Source organism: Corvus kubaryi, unplaced genomic scaffold (genome assembly GCF_017639235.1).
Source record: "Corvus kubaryi isolate FWS band 111438036 unplaced genomic scaffold, C.kubaryi_AGA036_p1.0 37392, whole genome shotgun sequence".
NCBI classification, from domain to species: Eukaryota; Metazoa; Chordata; class Aves; order Passeriformes; family Corvidae; genus Corvus; species Corvus kubaryi.
The window spans coordinates 4,284,140-4,302,509 of record NW_024581131.1 but is presented as its reverse complement, the minus strand read 5'-3'; the positions used below and the strand labels follow the sequence as shown (position 1 = coordinate 4,302,509).

At 43.2% G+C, this 18,370-nt stretch overlaps 2 protein-coding genes across 4 annotated transcripts in view; both read right to left on the bottom strand.

The window, feature by feature from the left end:
* The window catches only part of CARS1 (cysteinyl-tRNA synthetase 1), a 34,878-nt gene extending 28,521 nt beyond the window's left edge, over window positions 1-6,357 (bottom strand). Inside the window, exons 1-2 of one of the 2 annotated variants that reach the window (XM_042038536.1) lie at window positions 6,181-6,357; window positions 1,051-1,296 (exon numbers count right to left, since the gene is read on the bottom strand). In XM_042038536.1, coding sequence (XP_041894470.1) covers window positions 1,051-1,296; window positions 6,181-6,208 — 274 coding nt within the window. In that variant the 5' untranslated portion in view covers window positions 6,209-6,357. The remainder of the gene's footprint in view (window positions 1-1,050; window positions 1,297-6,180) is intronic. The other variant, XM_042038535.1, reaches the window with a different exon arrangement.
* A 729-nt stretch (window positions 6,358-7,086) lies between these two features.
* On the bottom strand, window positions 7,087-18,315 carry LOC121669611 (tumor necrosis factor receptor superfamily member 23-like). 2 transcript variants are annotated; one of them, XM_042038773.1, is made up of 9 exons: window positions 16,789-18,315; window positions 15,407-15,500; window positions 13,971-14,102; window positions 13,713-13,824; window positions 13,048-13,121; window positions 12,303-12,392; window positions 11,279-11,313; window positions 8,013-8,059; window positions 7,087-7,205 (listed from the first exon to the last, which is right to left on the bottom strand). In XM_042038773.1, the coding sequence occupies exons 1-9, from the start codon at window positions 16,819-16,821 to the stop codon at window positions 7,187-7,189; spliced, it is 636 nt and encodes a 211-aa protein (XP_041894707.1). In that variant the 5' UTR covers window positions 16,822-18,315; the 3' UTR covers window positions 7,087-7,186. The 2 variants fall into 2 exon arrangements, with proteins under 2 accessions (XP_041894707.1, XP_041894708.1); XM_042038774.1 differs by lacking the exon at window positions 11,279-11,313 and having other exon boundaries at window positions 7,119-7,205.
* Window positions 18,316-18,370: the final 55 nt, after the last annotated feature.

The window sequence follows — 18,370 nt, the reverse complement described above, 5'->3', positions numbered from 1 at the left end:
AGAAAGAGAGACTTAACAGTAAAGATTTCATGGTCAGGAAAATGGAAACCTTTTCTCTTATGGCTCCACCCTGATCCATGGAAATCTACAGACAATCTGTAGTTAGTGGATAAATCTACTACAGAGCCAGGGGTGCAGCTGAGATCCCTTCTCTGCTGGAAGGAAATAATAACCAGCACTAACACTTGCAGGCACACACAACACACACAGGACCTACAGCAGTCTGATTTTAACTGCTGGTCTGCTAGGAACTGAGAACACAAATGGTAAGAAGTTGTGAGAAGATGGCATTGGAGTAATACTAGTCAACAACCATCAGCAAGAATGACAGACATGCATACATTTGTAAGTATTGCAAGCACTATACAACAGCTCTGTGTTGTTATTATTCATTATTTCATGACTCCCTGAGCAAGGATCTCACTGTAAAATTAGACTAGCTCATTGGGAAACACCTCAGGAGAGTGACACAGCTCCCAAAAATGCCTGCCCATGCTTACACAATGACCTAGATTAACCAGTTAATACTTCCTCAAATCATCAGCACGCCAAATTTATGAGGGTTAAAAAAGAACCTCAAATATTCTTTGTGAAGTTCAGGGTTAATAACAATCGTAAGAGGAAGTATTCAGTTTATTTTATGGTGAATTTGTACATTATACAACAACTATTTCGTTAACCTTGAAAGGCAAAAAGTGGACTGAGCAAATCTTGGTGTTTCCAGGAAAAAGCCCAAACCCACACTTTTTTTTACAAACCAGAAGAGAGCCAGCTTTTTAAAGAAAATACACATAATTGAATTCTGTACACTGAGGAATTTTAACATTAAAAAAAAATTGATAACAGCTTTTACATCCAAATAGGTCAGGATCTATCAATTACACAATAACTGTATGCAAGAATAATGTTATGACTTTGAATACAAATCGATACCGTAAATTTTAAGGCGTGCAAGAGAGTATGAAAGGGAACTTCTGGGAATTCTCAGCAATAAAAACCAATACAATGTCAGCTAGTCTATAACCTGCCCACCAGTTTCATATTACTCACTTGTTTGAAGTTTACAAGGCTCATTTTTTTCACTGCTGCCATCATAGATTGCTTCTATGTGTCTGTACCACCGGACAACATGGATATACTGGTCCACAGGTGGCCCCGAAAACTTTCTGAACACCTCCACATCTGCATGTGAAAATGTGAACCCCTGGATATAACTACGAGTGCTCAGGTACTCGTTCAGAGCCTTCACCCTGGCTTCCTCTTCACTAATGCTCAGAATAAAACTGTAGCTGGAAGCTGTAAAGAGAGGCACAGGACATTTGGTCAGCATTAAAAGAAGGAGATCCCATGACCAAAATATATCCTTATAATATACATCTCCCCCGTAAATTAGATCTGGCAACTGGTAAGAAATTTGAGAAAATTGTATTTAATACAACCTACCACATAACTATGTATTTCCTATTGACAGGATTATGTTCATGCTGCCATAAGTTTTTGAAGACATCTTTCAAAGAGTAATAAGGACAAGAACACAGGTCTTTTTCATGAGGAAATATAACCTACTATAATCGGAGAAAGCCCTTCACATAGAGCAAACCTAATCCGTCACTGTTTTCCATGCTGCTAAAACACTCATCCCGCCAATATTTAACTATGATTCATTTTATACACCGTGGAAAGGCTGTGAATTTGTCTACTGAACTTGAGCATGTAGTTACATCTTTGCAGGGCTGTTGCCTGCAAGCAGGCTCCCAGCACCATGCTTAGTTCCTCCTACTTGCTCTAGAAACTCAAAACTTCAGCTGCTGCTGTATATTCCCATACTTCTCCCATGCCCCTTTCTCTCCTCAGGCACACAAATAATATTTAAAATTAGTAAGATCTACAAACATGAACAGAAAGGATATCAGATCATGCTCCTCTCTCACAACTTTTTAATTCCATGATTTCTTTGGTATATAGGCAAGGCAGGTTCAGTTATGTCTCATCTTGACAAACATGGGGACACAGAGGAAGCACCAACAAGGCTCTGGGAGTTGGTGGGGATGCTCACAGTAAGAGCACGCCCTGTGCAAGCCAGTGGGTACAAAGCACTATGAGGTTATGGCACTGGGCTAGCACTGCATTAGGCAAAGCCAGCATTCACATTTTCCTACAATGATTCAATGTTTGTAGTTCCATTCATGTTCAAAGTACTGTAATAAACATGAACATGACATCCTGCTTAGGCAGTCAGCCAGCAAGGTAATTTGAGCCAAGGTCAGTAAAGTGAGAGAGGCAGCAGGAGAGCACCTGTCCCTGCTCCCAAACCCCAACAGAGACCACAGCCAGAAGAGTCACTTCTCACACTGGCATGAATATCTCCTGCACAAGGAGTTCCCAAAGCATGGAGGTGCTCACAGAACACTGCTTTTGGAAAGGCAGGAATGAAAGGAGATGAGGGAGTAAAGGCTAGGAGAGGATGTGAGGGACTGCACAATTGAAAAGGTTTTCCAAATATCATCAGTTAAAACTTTATGAGCCACTTTCTATATGTAAATCAATTATTAAAATATCCAACAGCAACTGAGGATGACAGGGAAGTGGCAGCTAGAGATCAGGCATGTTTGTATTCAACTCTTTGGGGTATAAATGAGATAGAGTGGCACATCAGGAGAACTAATAAAAAAAGTCAACGATTTAAAAAAAAATTTAAAAAATCAAAGTTCACAAAAGATATTTAAATTTTATACACAAAAGCAAAGACAGATTCATGCAAAGTATAAATCCTTCTCAAGGCCTATCCATGTAATTGCTCAATACAAATAAGGGATACCAAGGAAATAATGGTTCATAACTTGACCTTACGGGCTTGCCTTACACAGCTGAATGGGATTCAGCTTCAGCCCACACAGTTCATTTTACTATAATCTTTTCAGGCTTCTAAATATTTACCGATGTTTATCATCACAGAACTTCACATGTTTATACACACAAAATAGTTTGAAATAGTTATGTTCATTAACTGTGGAAACCTAAGACATAAGTCTTCCTTGAATATGAATTTTGTATACATGAATCATATGAAGGAGAAGGAAAAAAAAAAAAGGTATTACCAGAATGATCTGGGCAGAAATGAAACTGTATCTCAAAGAAAAGATCTTTTGCAAGGAAAAGCAACCCTCAATTTGCAGAGTATTATTATGGTTATTATGACCATTATTCACACATCAGGCTGCTAATGGGAAGTAAGTCAGTGTATCTGAAACAATATAAGTGCTTTCCAACCACATCTGCAAACCAATCTAAAAGGGAAGTTGGCCAAACTTACACACAAATACAATAAATATGACAGCACTCATACCAGCTAATTTTGGCAAGGAGAGATGGCAAACACCACCTGTGAATGTCAGTGCCAGCTCAGTGCTGATTAGCTTAACAACCAAAAACTTTTTGAGCAATCTTGGCACGGACATTAATATCTGAAGTTGTAATGTTTGGCAGGCCCCATTCCCAGTGTCCCACACGGGGACTCAGCCTGTGCTGAGCAAATGACTATGATAACACTGTCTTTTGGAAGGCAGTGCAGCAATGCACCACTTTTTTTCAAGCAAAAAGAATCAGTGACAGCTATCTACATAAAAGTCTGCTCCAATTTAATGGATATCACGACTAAAAGAAGAATAGTAAATCTACAGAATCTAGCTTTCTGTGATTTCCATTCTGCATCCTCAGTTCCCCCCCCTTCTTGAAATGCCTTCAATTTATTAAACACTCCCACTGAAATATTTCCTGGTACCTCCTAAGTGCTGCATCCCATCTTCCCATACACTTCAGTATCCCCATTTTCCTGCACAGCTCCAGCCCGTCTTTGCTCAGCCTGCCAATGGTCTGCAAGACACAGCTGCCCACTGTCAAATTAATTGATTAATTAATACCAGTCAATGGATTCAGAAAGTATTAAGGGAAAAGGGCCAATGGATATATGTACATCTGACCTGTTTCCCTTGTTGCTTTAGGAAAACAGGCTAAGGAATTGCCCTTCTCTCTGACTGCAATTTTTTTCCACTCCCAAACCAGAAAGACTACAGTTGTTCCTAATCAATTGCATTAGGAAGTGTCTCCTTGGCAGCAGAAACATGGGATTACTACAGAGCTGTTGCATAACACTGAATTTTAACTCATGTGAACAGAATGATCCATAGATATCGTATCACACAAGAGGAAACACGCACTGAGCACGAGTATTGGAGAGGTAGCAAAGTAACCTTGGAAAACCAGAAGAATTAAAGTTAACAACGTAACATTAAAAAGTTGTTTCAAAAAAATTCCACTGTAGACATTAATTAATCCAGTTCTCTTACAATAACTGCTGGTGTACAATCTCTCTGGGTGATATAATTGTCATACGTTCTTCTTTCCATGCACAGAGTGCTTCAGAGACTACTAAAGGACACTGGGAACTTGTCTGAGAGACTGCAGCAACACACAGACTCAAAGGCACAGGACTGCTTCTACCTTTTTATTTGCACATAAAATAACTTTTGAAGTTTAATCAAGACACATAACCCTACAATATCAAATTTCATGGAAAATTTTCACTTTTATTAACTTGAAAATGAAAACCTCTGTTCCTTGAAGGTGTTGACAGCAAAGTAAGCACAGAAAAGCCATAAAGTAGGCAGTAAGCTAGCTGACACAAAACCAGGGAGTTACTTTGCTTCAGGGAAAAATTATATTTCCTGGGCTTCCCTGAACCTGCTAACCTTGTCAGTCATAATTAGATGACAATGTAAATGTTCTGGGAATTCTGCAGAGGCATTCTCCAAAAAGAAATCTTACCCATTTCTGAACATTTTGAAATGTAATTTCTCTTCCAACTTTGTTCTCACAAATTTAAGGCAACCCAGAAAACACAAATGTAACATTATTAATACAGCTCCAAACTGGCCATTTATCATCCTGGCTGGCCACTCTGGTACCTTTGAAAGGAATCCCAACTATCTGCTCAGCCAAGATGAATTCCCCTTTTCCATAAACACTTCACAAGAACCAAACCAATGCTGTGACTCCAGCTAATGCCAAACACTGCATACAGAGAAACAGAAAAACAAAGGACTTATCAAGACTCACATATGAGGAGCAAGAAGCTTATTTAGATGAGCTGGGATTTTTAAGACTGGAGTATCCCACACCAAGGAAGAGCTTGTCAATCCTAGTGACTTGAGTCCTGAAAGTTTCACTTCCACTTTTCCTGAACCGAAACTAAATGTAACAACTGCAATTTCAGTAAAAAAAGCCCCACCCTAACAAAGAGTAACTAAAGAGTTTCTTAAAGTGCACCTGAACTGAGCCTTTGTTGGGTTTTTTTCCCCCAAGATACTGAAAAGACTTCTGAAAAAGCCAATCCCTTGACAACAAGAAATGTTTCACTTTAGCGGGAATACTACTTGTGATGAATAAAGAGCAAAGTAACATTCGGTAACAAAAAAAGAGGGGAGCAAAAATATTTGTATTTACAGATCCTTAACTGGAATGACAGAAATTTCCAACCCTTTACATACCGTAATAGTATTTCATACTTGCATGACTGGTATTCCAAGTTTCCATTTCCTACAGTAGTGCCAAAAATTATAGTGCTACCCCAGCCCTCCTTCCATATGGAAGCGAGCAGTACAACCCATCATTAAAACACGACCACAGAAAATGTCCGTTGAAGTCCAAAAGTTCAGGCATGAGTTCAGGGGAGAACACTGATGGCTTGGGAAAGGCAGTACGGGAGACACAGAGACAGGTGAAAAGCACGGACAGCGCGCTGGGCAGAGCACGGACCGAGCGCACCCAGCCTCTCCCGGCACCCAGCGAGCCGGGGAACAGCTGTTCCCAGACTTGGTAACGAGCAGCTCCGAATTTTTTCCACAAATCGCCGAATGCCAACATCAGCCTTTCCACGCGCGGCACACCGCGAGCCGCATCCCGCGGGACGCGCACCCACCGGGGCTCTGCGGCGCCGGGGGCCCCCGGGCGCGCCCGAAGGATCCCAGGGGACGCTCAGAGGAGGCGAGCCGGGCCGCCCCCGCCCCGCTACCGCCGTGACAGCGGCGGGGCCGCGACCCCGGCCCCCGCCGAGCCGTGACAACCCCGGCCGTCCCCCGGCCCGGCCCCGTGGGGGGCCCGCGGCGCCGCTCGCCAACCTACCGTGCTCGGCGCTGGCGGCTGCTGCCATCCCGGTGCTGCTGCTGCCTCTGCCTGCCCTCGCTCCCGAGCTGATGCAACAGCGCGTCCGGAAGCCTCGCCCCGCCCGCTCTACGCTACTTCCGACGGGCCGCGTCACCCGGGCAACGGGCAGCGCCTCACGGCCCGGCCCGGCCGGGGCTGAGCGCCCGGAGCGCCACGGCCGGCCCGGGACAGCAGCGCCGTGCCAAGCAGGCCCGGCTCCCGGGGCCGCCGCTCGCCCGCCTTCCCTTACACAGCTCCAAGGACGGAGACGCCGCCGCCGCCAGAACAAAGTCCCAGAGCCAGCTTCCGTCTCAATCACGCTTTTATTGCTGTGCTCCAAACATAACGGTGCTGAGCAGTCGGATACAAAACAAAATCGTTTCATAAACCAAAGCATAACAGTACTCTCAAAAACAGCAGTGGACTCTTGGTCCCCACCACTCAGGTTAGGACAGCATAGCACCGCCACACTAAGGGATGCACGAGCTCCTGGCTCCCAAGTGGGCATATAGCACCAGAGGTTAGTACTTCACAACTGAAAGGGAGGAAGGTCATGAGAACCTGTAAACAACCCAGGCATTACAGCCCTTCTGGCTCTTTGCATGAAGTGAGGAGGGTGTCAACTCCATACATTCATTTAAAGGAAATTTGAAGACACATGTATGTAAACAGGAATATTTTTACAAAACCCCATAAACCCCATAAATATTAATCTTCAGCTTCTACTTAACTTATTATGTTATTACTTTTTAAAGTCTCTTGTACATTGTAATAAGCCTTGGCATCTATATGCCTCAACGCATCAAGTAAGTTAATAATACATTGTTTCTTTCCCAGTGTGTTTTTCCAGATGAGAAGCATCTGATAGGATTGTTCTTCTCTGTTATCAGGAAATCTAGAAATAATTGTATCAATAGCATTTTTCTGTAGACAAGTTTTCATAAGCTGCTTCCACTGATGTGGAGGTACTTCCTTTATGAAGACATCAAAGGTATCTCTCAGTTCTGCAAGAAGAAACACACGACACACATTAGCTTGGATGGGTTTCCATAGCTCACATACGTGCTTTCCCCTTAATTTTCAGCCAATACCTGCACAGACCAAACAGCAGCAGCAAGGCAGGGTTTGGCACCTAAGAAGCAGCAGGACAAACAAAGTTTTCTACTAAGAGGTCTTGGAAGCAGCTAAAGGTATTGGTGCACATGTCTCAGAAGTGGTCTCCTAAGGCAAGACACCATCCAGCAAAGGTGGTTTTGAGGAAGGCTTCATTGGCTGGCACATTCCCTTGGCAGGGCTACTGAAGAGGAAGTTTTAACCACTTCACTATGCTGCTGGCATAGGTTTGCCACACCAAGACCACCACGAGCAAAACCCATCACTTGAACATCCAGCACAACAATTTGCTGAGTACAGGTGCACGTATGGATGTTTGATGTGATCTTCCACGTGAGGGGACATCTGACAGAGAGATCTCCCGCTCTGACCTACAGCTCACTCAGTAAAGCAGAGTACACTGCTGCAATGCAGACTTGTTTTAAAACATTTTTAAAAAAAATTGTACCATTCTTACTCTTGAAATCATGACTGCACTATACTCCCCATGCAGAAAAGTTATGCTCCAAAGTAGAACAGTTCACCACAGGGATTACAGCTTCTCTCAAATGCAGCAATAATCCTGATTTTACAATAAACTGAAAGCCTTCTAGCTCTAAGCAGTATTCCTTAGCCTCTTTTTACTGTTCCTTGAGTAGACTAAAGTCAACAGGAAAAAAAGCCACATTCCAAGTACTGCCAATTTATGGAACACTTACCCTTTTGAGAGATCTTTAACAATTATCTGACACTTTGGTTCTTGTACCTGTAATAAAAAGTTGGACCATTACTCCAACAAATCAGGGTGCTTCACTCACAACTATTTTTTACCTATTTGACAGCTTGCTTTTACAGCACACACACCAGAATGGGGAGGGGGGCAAATTTCAGAGCAGATCTCAAAGTATTTGAGTAAAGAAAATTGCATGGTAAGACAAACACACTACTGGCTCCAAGGCAACATTTGCTGCTATCATGAAAGAGTAGCTTCTGTCAGATGAAAGTGGCAGAGTAAATTAAATGAAGAATTGAAGGTTTTTTTCCCCCCAAGCTCTCAATTCCCATACTTTCTATTACATCTTTAAGGCAAAGTTTCCTCTATTGTTTTGCCTGAAAGCTCTAGGAATAGCTAAGAACTCAACTAAAGAGATAAGTATATTAGGGAAAATACAATTATAATTTCACACATTAACACTTATCTTACAATTTGCTGGAGTTCCACTCAGAACAGTAGGTGGGGCATTCTGCTGAAAAGCAGAATTCTGAACAGGTTTTGCTGGCAATGAGGACAAAATCCTCCTCAACCACACTGTCATAACAGCACTTCCAGCCCCTGCACAGGATGGTGCCCTGCTCAGAAACCACACTATTTTCCACTATTTTCTTCTGGAGGAAGAAAAGGAAATACTTGAAGTCACCAGATGTCAGAGAAATAAAAGGAGAACTGATAATTTGGCAAAATTACAGCCTTTACAGAATTAGACTTGAAATGGTTTCAGAGCCTGGCTCTCCACCTCACTGGCTGTTCTGCTCCCCCTGGAGTGCAGGGCAAGGCTCACAAGTTACCTCCACAACAACTGCAGGAATCTTTTCCTTCTGTTCTCACTGATACAGATCACTGCTTGCTCCTCTCTAGGTACAGAAGATATGCACCCCTCCTAAGACAGCAGGGGATTAAATTGCCTTGCTGCACCTGAGCTGACTTAACAGCACCAGGGGCCCCAAGCCTATTGCTGTATCAAGGCTGATGCTCTCAGAACTATTGCATGTCAGCTCCATGTAAATGCACTACCCTGGGCTTGCTTTGGCTGGATTGACTTTCCTGGCAGATTCACAAGCTATAATCAGTTGAAAGAAGCCCAAGAGTACCCACGTACATTGTATAGCTTTTGTGAGGGGACAAAGAGGGAAACCACTGAGGAAGGCTGCTTCATTTTTAACACTGTCAATTCATTATACAGGCATAGCCAGGGAGTACAGCACGACCTCAGCATGAACAGCACAAACACAAAGCAGAGTAGCATGTCTAGCTTAACAGCTAGTGCTACAGCTGGCAAGCTTTAGGAATATTTTTTTACATGTGGAAAATGAGGGTGAGGAGCTACTGTTCTGCCCCTGAGACTTGTGTCGTTTAAGGTACAGTCCCTTTGTAAGCATAAGCCAGCATACTTTCTGCTTGCACAGGGTCAGGGACCCACAGGTGACACCACCATGTGACCAACATGCATAAGCAGGGATGTGAGGGAGAACCACCCCATATATCACACATGTAGTTGTACATCGTTCTCACTGAGAACACTTTCTGTTTAAGGGTATAAACACATTAAAGAAGTTGATCTTATTTATGCAGGATAATTCTTAAACAGGAAAACCAAATGACTGAAAGAGCAGAGCATGGCTGACACGTTTTTTCAAAATCCAGCATCAGCTATTCAAGTGGGTTTTTCTTAGAAGAGTATGAATCATAGGTTCTTTGGAAGGGAAAGTGTGTTGGTGCCAAACTGTCCAGGCTCAGGACTACATCAGGGTAACTCTCCTTAGCAATTAAGCTCTCACAGCAGCCTGAGCACTGCAAGTGCAGACTTTGCACCTGCCTGTGTCTCTCTTACATGAGAGACAAGTGGTCTGTGCACCAATTTGTAACTGCATCATTCTACAACCATTTTATTCAAATTAAAGAGATGTTATATTTGCCTATTCCTATGCTACAGCATTTTGACCAGTTTTTTTGTCATTTTTCTTCATCAGCTTCTACAAATAGATGAAGTGCTGCAAAGCTGGCCAGGGTGTGAAGGGAGACACAACCCAACAAACAAACTGGGGTGTTTCACATATTTGAGCCACTTATAGACCTTAAAAAAGATACGAGCAGAGTTAGGGTGATACTTTGAACATATCTTTCAATTATGTTTCTTCAGTCTTCAAGTATTTTTGACATAATTAAAATGCATTTAATTACTCAAAATGTTTAATTAGTAACATTTGACAAGAGCTCACACACTGGGTGGGAAGTGCATTGGTGAGGGGCAAGAGAAGCTCCAGGGAGAAAAAAAGTGCTGTACACACATTGTAAGAACAGTCTGGATGTTTCTCCTAGACCCTCATCAAGACAAACATTTGTTGTGTCATTAACTGTAAAACTAAGACTGAGCTCATTTTTGCCTCGCAGTGCTGGTAGGAGTGTAGCTTCTAATTAGAGAAGCTAAAGCCAGCTTGTATTTACCTCATCCAGTTTTGTATTTCTCTTGCAAAATGCTAGACTAGCAATAGTTTTTTGTCAGACTCAAACAGAAAGGTTCTGAAATAGTGTTTGACTACAGGATGCCAGGGTATGCCCAGCTTTAAGGTGCAACATGTGCCAGCAGCCAGTCTCAGCTGGATAAACCCTTTTTAGGGATATACTTTGGAACGGGCACAGTCTGAGGCCCAAATCCCCATCTCACAGGACTGCTTAGGACCAAGAATTTAGACTGTCAGGTCCTGGTCTGTAGCTTGTGACATGAGCCCAAGGCCAGGAAGATTCAATCACAGGAGTAGTCTTATGAACAAATAATTTGTAATCAAAATGCAATGGGAGCTCAAACACCACTATGGAGGTAAACCATAGCTGACATCAGTTGGGGAATACACGTGTGAAGCAGCAAAAAAGATATTAATTGGATCAAGGTACCACTTGGAGACAGTCTGAAGTGAAAGCTTGCCACTAGTCCAAGTTTTTTCCCCACTTCCAAAGCATCCTGGTCACAGGCTCTGAAATGTTTCCAAGTATTGAAAAGGCCAACTGCAGCAGACACATGCAGCTATTGAATGCATCAGGCACTTGCTAATCAATATCTGACCTTGTATGAATCACAACTTGTTGCATCACAGGAACACATCCTAGCAGTGGTCTACAGTGAGACAAGCATTGAGGGCTGTGTATCAGGTACAATTAGGCTGTGAGCAATTAGACTGAGATGAAACACTTGATCTATCACATACTTACTAGACCTCCCTCTGCATCTTTATCAGTTGAGGCAGCTGAAAACCAAAATAAGTGTCTAAGAAACTTAAAGGAATTGCAGCAACTTAAACATGGCTGAATTCACACAAGACTTATATGCAATAGAAACCTTTGGAGCAGAAGTCAAAGCTTTTACAAGCCATTTAGTTTCTTTGACCTGTCATACATTTCACCACAATACTACCCTCTTTCACCATCAACAAAAAATGCTGTGCCTTCATAGAGAGGAGAGTGCTGCTTAGTAAAATGCAGACCATAGGATGCAGTTTGGTTTAAGTCACTCTTGCAACCTCCTCCACTCCAGCTTTTATGATTCTCAGCATTTTTGTGGGCTATCGCAATACAGAAAAAAAGGCAGAAGTTGTCTTTACTGCACTACAATCAGTAAGACATGATTTAAACAAACTTAGCATTTAAAATGCAGAATATTTTTCAGTATTATTTTAACTACACTAGTAACAAAAATACTTTGATACACAGTAGTGAAAATAGAGGTTTCCAAGGAAAACAGCTCCGTTTCCACTTAATAATAAATTCACACAGGACTTACCAACCTAACATTCACATTAAGAGGTTCAAATTACTGAAGTGCAACAATTTGTAGGGAAAAAAATCTCCACAGCCAAACACAGTGAAAGTAATTAGTGATCTAATTAGTTGCTACTTTTTGCCCCATGCATCTGAACCCACACACAGGTTTTTCCTCTTTGCCAATACAAGGCAAGCAGATTGGAAAAGTAATTTTTAAGGACCTCATTATAATCTTGCTTTGAAGCAAAAGCATCTGTCAGCAAGATAAGAAAGCTCAAAGTTAAGGTTTACGCATTTTATTTACCAAACAAACTACTCTTCATTTTACTAGACTTGTTAAATTCAATTCCATACTAAATGAACTAGAACTTAAACAGGTTCCCCTGTAAGGCAGCACAAAACCCAGGGATAGCCCTAGTGCATGCTTTGCCTAGTTCTGGAAAGCAAATTTCATGAATAATAATCAAGCAGTTACCTTTATCACACTTCAGCTTTTTCAGAATGAAAGCCAGTAGCAAAAACAAACCAAATACCATGGGAATAACCAAAACAAGAACTCCCTTCCCTGCAAAGGGAGGAAAAAAAAATAAAATTAGTACTGAAACAGTCCCCCAAAAAGATATTCCTTGCTGTCCTAGGGAAATACCTAAGCCCAGAACTAAAATGACAACCCAGATAGCTTGTCCTGGAAAAGGCACTGGGACTCTCAGCTGCCCTGAACATAGGAGTAACTTGTTTGCACTGCACATTGTTATCCCAAAGGCAGCAGGGAATTCTGCATAGAGCTGCAATACAACTTCTACAAGGTTTTCTGGAGAGACACTTAAGGGGAAACAAGCATGCAAAAGATGGTAGCAAGCTTTGGGTGCTGTAGCAGGGAAAGTGTGAGTTCCCTCTTCCTCTGGCCTGGCAGAAGAGGAAGCTACTCCAGGCACAGATTCTCATGCATAGAAAACATCTTTGCACTATCCATAACTTTCACCCGTGTCACCGTTGCAACTTTAAGAACCCTGGCAACACATGTATCTTTTCACCAAGCGAAAGTTAAGGTGGTTTGTCCCTTCAGAGCTTGTCTTTAGCAAGTAACTCCCAGATTAAAATGCAGCTGCTGTTAAATATGTTACAGCAGTTGAAACCAGTGTTTTACAAAGTGCTCTGGTATTATTAGCCCGAAGCCACAGATCCAACAAACCAAGATGAGTGGGATTTGCATACCAGACCTTGGCTGGGTAATCCACATCCTGGGTCTGTAGTATCGCTGCAATTCGGTGTGATTTCTTCCCTGTCCGGTTGCCTGAAGTAGATGGTAACACAAGGTTGTATCTAGATTTCCAGAGCAACATGTAGCTCTGTCCAGGGCTGATTCTTTTTCAGACAGAGCTTAGAGTCATAAATGGAACATGCATAAACTTGGATAGAAGTGTACCTTTAAGCCATCCAAGATAATACTACAAGATAAAATAAAAGCAAAGCAGATAAAATTTATGTATGCTAGCTTCTAAGTGGGGGAGGAAAAAAAAACCCCACAGAGTAGAAGCATTATTCACGCACAGTTAGTTCCTTCAACAGGCAGTTCTACATCCTAAAATTTTGAGCTGGGTGCTAGAAAGCTCATTCAAGTGTGTTTCTGGGGAAATACCAACCTGAAGACACAAAATATGCAAGTTTACAGCCATAAGCAACAAGCCAAATGATACCCAAGTCCACATCTTTCTAGGTCTCAACTTTACAGATCTTGATACCTGAAATTTAAATGCATGAATAATGCCATTTGGCTTCAGAGCAATTATTTACAGCCTGATGGCATGCATGAGCTATTGGCACAGATTGGGCCACAGCTCTAACATTCCCTAGAAGGAAAACAGTCACTTATTCTCAAACTTACATTTGACTGTGTCTCCGACATATTTCACAGCCCTCATCAGCACAGAAATACCCTCGCTTGCACCGGCATTCAGCATTCTGTGTCAGAGTACAGGGTCTCACAATCATCTGACCTAAAAATAAAAGTTAGCAAGTGCAAAAGTTATACTCAGGCCATAAAGGCAATTTATTTTTAAGTTCAATATGCCCAGTGTGGACCAGGTTTTCCACATTAAAAAGGGGGAAATGGTTACGGTTTCATCAGAGTTGTGCTTGGTACCCTCTTTGCAGTGTCTGCAATGCAAGCATTCCTCCAAGCCATTCTCATGGGCAGTAAAACCTTCTCCTTCCTTACAAGAGTCACATTTTCCTCTCGAATGCGAAGCACTGCAGTGATTAGCGACAAAAGTACCTGTGGAAGAAGAGAACTGTCAGCAGCAGCAATCTCAGGGGAATTTTTAACAGACAAAGTGAATCAGGGGAGGGGGGAAAGCAGAGGTTAAATGATTTACTAAGAAGCTGTTTGTTAAAAACGACACATACAGTTTGCTCAACACTTATTATGCCTACCAAAGCAGGATGAGAAGATAGAAAACTATTGATAAAGGGAAGGAATCTTGACCAAAGATCCTGTTTTCAAACCTAAAACTAACTTAAACCAGCCTTGAAGTTTGGACTTGGGCCAGAGATATAAAGAGCATGTACAGGGAAGCAAGGTGAAAAGTTCAGGAGGAAGACTCTTACTTTATCTGGGAGACCCCTGCAATGTGGATGTTACATAACTTTTGGGCTCATTGTAATACTAGGCAAGGCTGGGTAATGAATATGCATAGGCATATTGGGAAACCCAGTGAATATGGGGTTTGTAACCTGATATGTACTAAATTGAAAGCAGCTGTTGGTATGCACGATTTTGGAGCAGCTGTGCATCCTAGCGCCGGAATAAACATACATACTTTGCTACTTATTCCAGTAATGGAGTCTTTTCTGCATCCCATTTTGGCAAGCCAGCACCACATATCAAAAGGTCTAAAATAGGATATTACAACAAAAATTTCTGGGAAGAGTTCAACCCTTCCTTGCAAATCAATCCCATGCCACATGAACCAAACAGCACAGGAGAGTCAGGATGCACATTCACAATTTGCCACTCAGACAAGGAGCGGTGCAAAACGAGGCATCCAGCAAGGCCTCTGCTGGGACACACAGGCATGAGGATCACCCATTGCAGTCACTCAGGGAGGGAGCCACATGGATAGCACCATTGCTGAAGAAATTACTTCAATTCTCCCTGGCAAGCACAGGGAGGATTGCTTTCAATAAACTCTTTTCTCCTTTGAATTCCACCTAAATGCACCAATAAGCTTCTGATACTAAGGACAGGTTTCTTCTTGGTGCAAAACCTGTTAACTGCACACACTGAGCAAGGAGGGGAGAGCAAAACCAAACTAAAGTTTTGGCTATGGACACAGAAATATCAGAATTCCCCTAGGCCCATTCTTTATGTTAATTAAATCACTTGACTTCGAAGGTTTTTCTCCTAAACCACAAGCAAAGTCTTCTTGGCTTGATGCCAAATCTCAATCATCACTTAAGCATTAAGGGGTTCTCACTTCAAAATGGGGCCAAGTCTTTACAGCTCCAACCAGGCTTACACTTTCATGGATGCAATGTAAAAAAACAATATCTATGAGCTGTAACTGCTCAAAGTCTTACCTGCTGGACAAAATACACAGCAGCGATCCTCATGCAAGTACTCTGTTTCCCCACAGTTCTCTGCTCGGGCTCTAAGCATTGTCACTAGCGCCACCTACAGCAGAGGCAAGCAGGCATTTGAGGGATTCATCCTCCTAGGACACGGTAATTATCTAGGGGAGATTAACTTGTGAAGACTTGGAAACACATTCTGAAGTTTACAGGAAGCCACAGAGGAAATCCAAACTAATTTCTGCTAAGTGCTGCTCACAGCAGTAATTGCCATCACAAAGCTGGGGTTAAGGCAGCACCGTGCAGCTGCTGATGGGTTTTGGGCAACTATTGCCGCACATCCTTGCCTCCATATAAACTTCTGTTTTCTTTCTGCTAGTTCACTGCAGTTGAACTGCAGACGACAAAGTTTCTGCGGTGTGCAAGGGATTAGTTTCTCCCTTCTCCCATCTTTTTAATTCATTGGAATCAGTGCTAGTCTTGCCCCCGCAAAATTGAGGAAATGCCCCACAGATTCATCCAGCATTTTTCACTGGCTCTAATCTTAAGCAGAAGACAAGCTGAGTCATCAGCAATGCTACAGAAGCATTGGGAATAGGTTTTTTTGTTTTTTTTTTTTTTTTTTTTTTTTAAACAGGAAGAAACGTGCGGGCCGTGCACTCCGGGCAGGGCTCCCGCGTAGCCAGCACCGGTAGCTCAGGTGCTTCCACAGAGCCGAGCGCAGGCTCAGTCCCGGGACACCCAAGTCCATCCCTCACAAGACTCACACGGGAGAACAAAAGCGGGAGGAGTGGAAGGGATGGCCGCCGAGCTCCCCGTCACTAATTGCCACCAGCGGGCAACTTCTAAGCTAAAACCAAGAGGGTCCCGCTCTTTCAACTCTCTCCCCGGTGGACTGGAAGTCTTCCCCGTAACTACGGGGAGTTGAGAAAACTCCCAGCTTCACAGTTAAATGGCATGAGGACTATTAAAGAACTCACTTCTGACTTGTAATTTTTTTTTTTTTCTTTTAGAGGAGAGAAAGAAGGGTGGCAGCGAGTGCGCTAGGAAGTGATTCGGGGACACGCTACTTGCTCCCATCCTGTCAGGTCGCTGCGCTCACGCCCACGGCACCAAGTCCCTCGAAATATCAAACACGAACAAAAAGTTCGGACAAGTTACTAAAGACTCTAGAAGAAGAGAAGGGTAGAAAAACTCAAAGGGCTCTTTCACACCAGAGACGGAGGGAGACTTTTTCCCCCCCTCAAAAGGTGGGGTTTAAGCTCTGGCTGCGGACAGCTGCCGGCTGCCACTCGCGGTGGGCAAGCCCGTACCTGCAGATGGCAGCCCCGGCCAGGGTCCCCCCCGGCACTCACCAGCAGCAGCCCCGGCCAGTCCCCCCCGGCACTCACCAGCAGCAGCCCCGCCACTCGCCCGAGTCCCATGACGGCGCCCAGCTCCGCACCACTCGCTCTACCCAGCGCTCCCGTCCCGCAGCTTTTTACAATGCTCGTGGGAGGGCGGGGCACGGGCGGTTTCCGGAATTTTTTACCAACCCTATCAGAAACCGCGTTAATAAATCAATCCCCCGATTCTCATCTTCAGTCAAACGTCGTATGCTGAAGGGCTGCCCGATCACAAAAAGCAGAGGGAAAGGGTAGAAGGAGAATTTTTCTGACATTGTGCAAACGAAGTGCATAACTGGGTTTTCTAAAGCCCTAAAAGGGTCCTCAGCTTTCTCCTCAGCAGTTATTCCTCCCAGAGAAATAACATTTCTGGCCATGATTTTCCTCAAGAATACTTTTCATTTCCCATGCGCATGTAACTGGCATGTAGGAATATTCACCTCCAGATGTTGAAATTGGATTAGAATTAATACAAGGCTGTTCCTTTTTGGATTACTTTTTCATGCCCTGTGGCAGCAGCCCTAAATATTGAAACTCTTCTCTGCTGATGCTTCATCATTTTGTGTAGCTTGACACAGTTTCTTTCACTGAACAGCTGCTCTTGTGGTAACTGTTTATTTTACTTACCTGCAGTAACAAGTCCCAGTGAAATACTTGTGGATGCATAGTTCGGTAAAACAGAAACAATCCAAACAATTTCAAGCACTCACATTCACACCTACTGAAGTCTTCCTGCTCAGCGCTGCTCCTCTTTGGTTCAGATGGGCTTGGGTTGTTTGGGTTTTTATCTGTTGTTTGGTAACCATTTCCCAAAGCCGGGATACAGTTGCACACAAGGGATGTAAATAGCCCTACAGAAGTGGAGAGGCTCCTATCCATAACTCAAACATATGGTCCCAAAGCAGGGTAAGTGTGATGAGGAAGGCTGTGCTGACAGGCCAGAGATGTGCTGACTTGCTGAAGCATTCAAAGGAGATTGGTGGATGTGTTTGCACTACTTTAGGAGCAAACACTTTGAGGGTGCACACGGGACTTGGCACAGCCTGGCAGGCACAGGTGACCCCCTCTCACTAAGTTTTACACCACATGTGGCACAGGTCAGACTTCCTCAGACAGAGTGACTAGGGTGTTGTCCTTTAAAAAGGCACCCAATCTGGATCAATAATGTTCATATTCTTCAAGGACGTTTCCTCAAGGGTGAAGAACACTTTGTTTTTCTGGAGACTTTTGCTAATAAAACAGCTGTTTGTGATCAGTTTCCTGAATGCTGGCTTCCAGATGCCAGCTCTTGCCCTTCCTGTTCACATCAGAGAGCTGAGGTTCTCTCCATGGAACAATCTATTCACTATCATCAAGTCACCTCCTTGATATAAAGGTTTCCTAAGTCCAAGACAAGTTTGTACGTTTGCATGTACAACAGTGAAAATCAAGGGAACCATTTCTCCTTCTGAAGAAGTTACTGTAATTAGAAGACACAATTTCAGCCAGAGGGGTTTCAAAACTGCTATTGCTGTTCTATCTTATGGCCTGTGTCTGAGATTCTTGGAGGTCATTTCCTGTAGCTTTTCCCCTATAGAGTGATTTACTT

Bases quoted from the DNA above. Each gene is read 5' to 3' on its own strand.
- LOC121669611 (XM_042038773.1), bottom strand. From the start codon at position 16,821: ATGGGACTCGGGCGAGTGGCGGGGCTGCTGCTG. The intron at 14,103-15,406 runs GTAAGACTTTGA...CTTCTTCCACAG, and splicing joins CTGTGTATTTTGTCCAGCAG to GTACTTTTGTCGCTAATCAC. The intron at 13,825-13,970 runs GTACCAAGCACA...TTTTATTTTTAG, and splicing joins TTGCAGACACTGCAAAGAGG to GTCAGATGATTGTGAGACCC.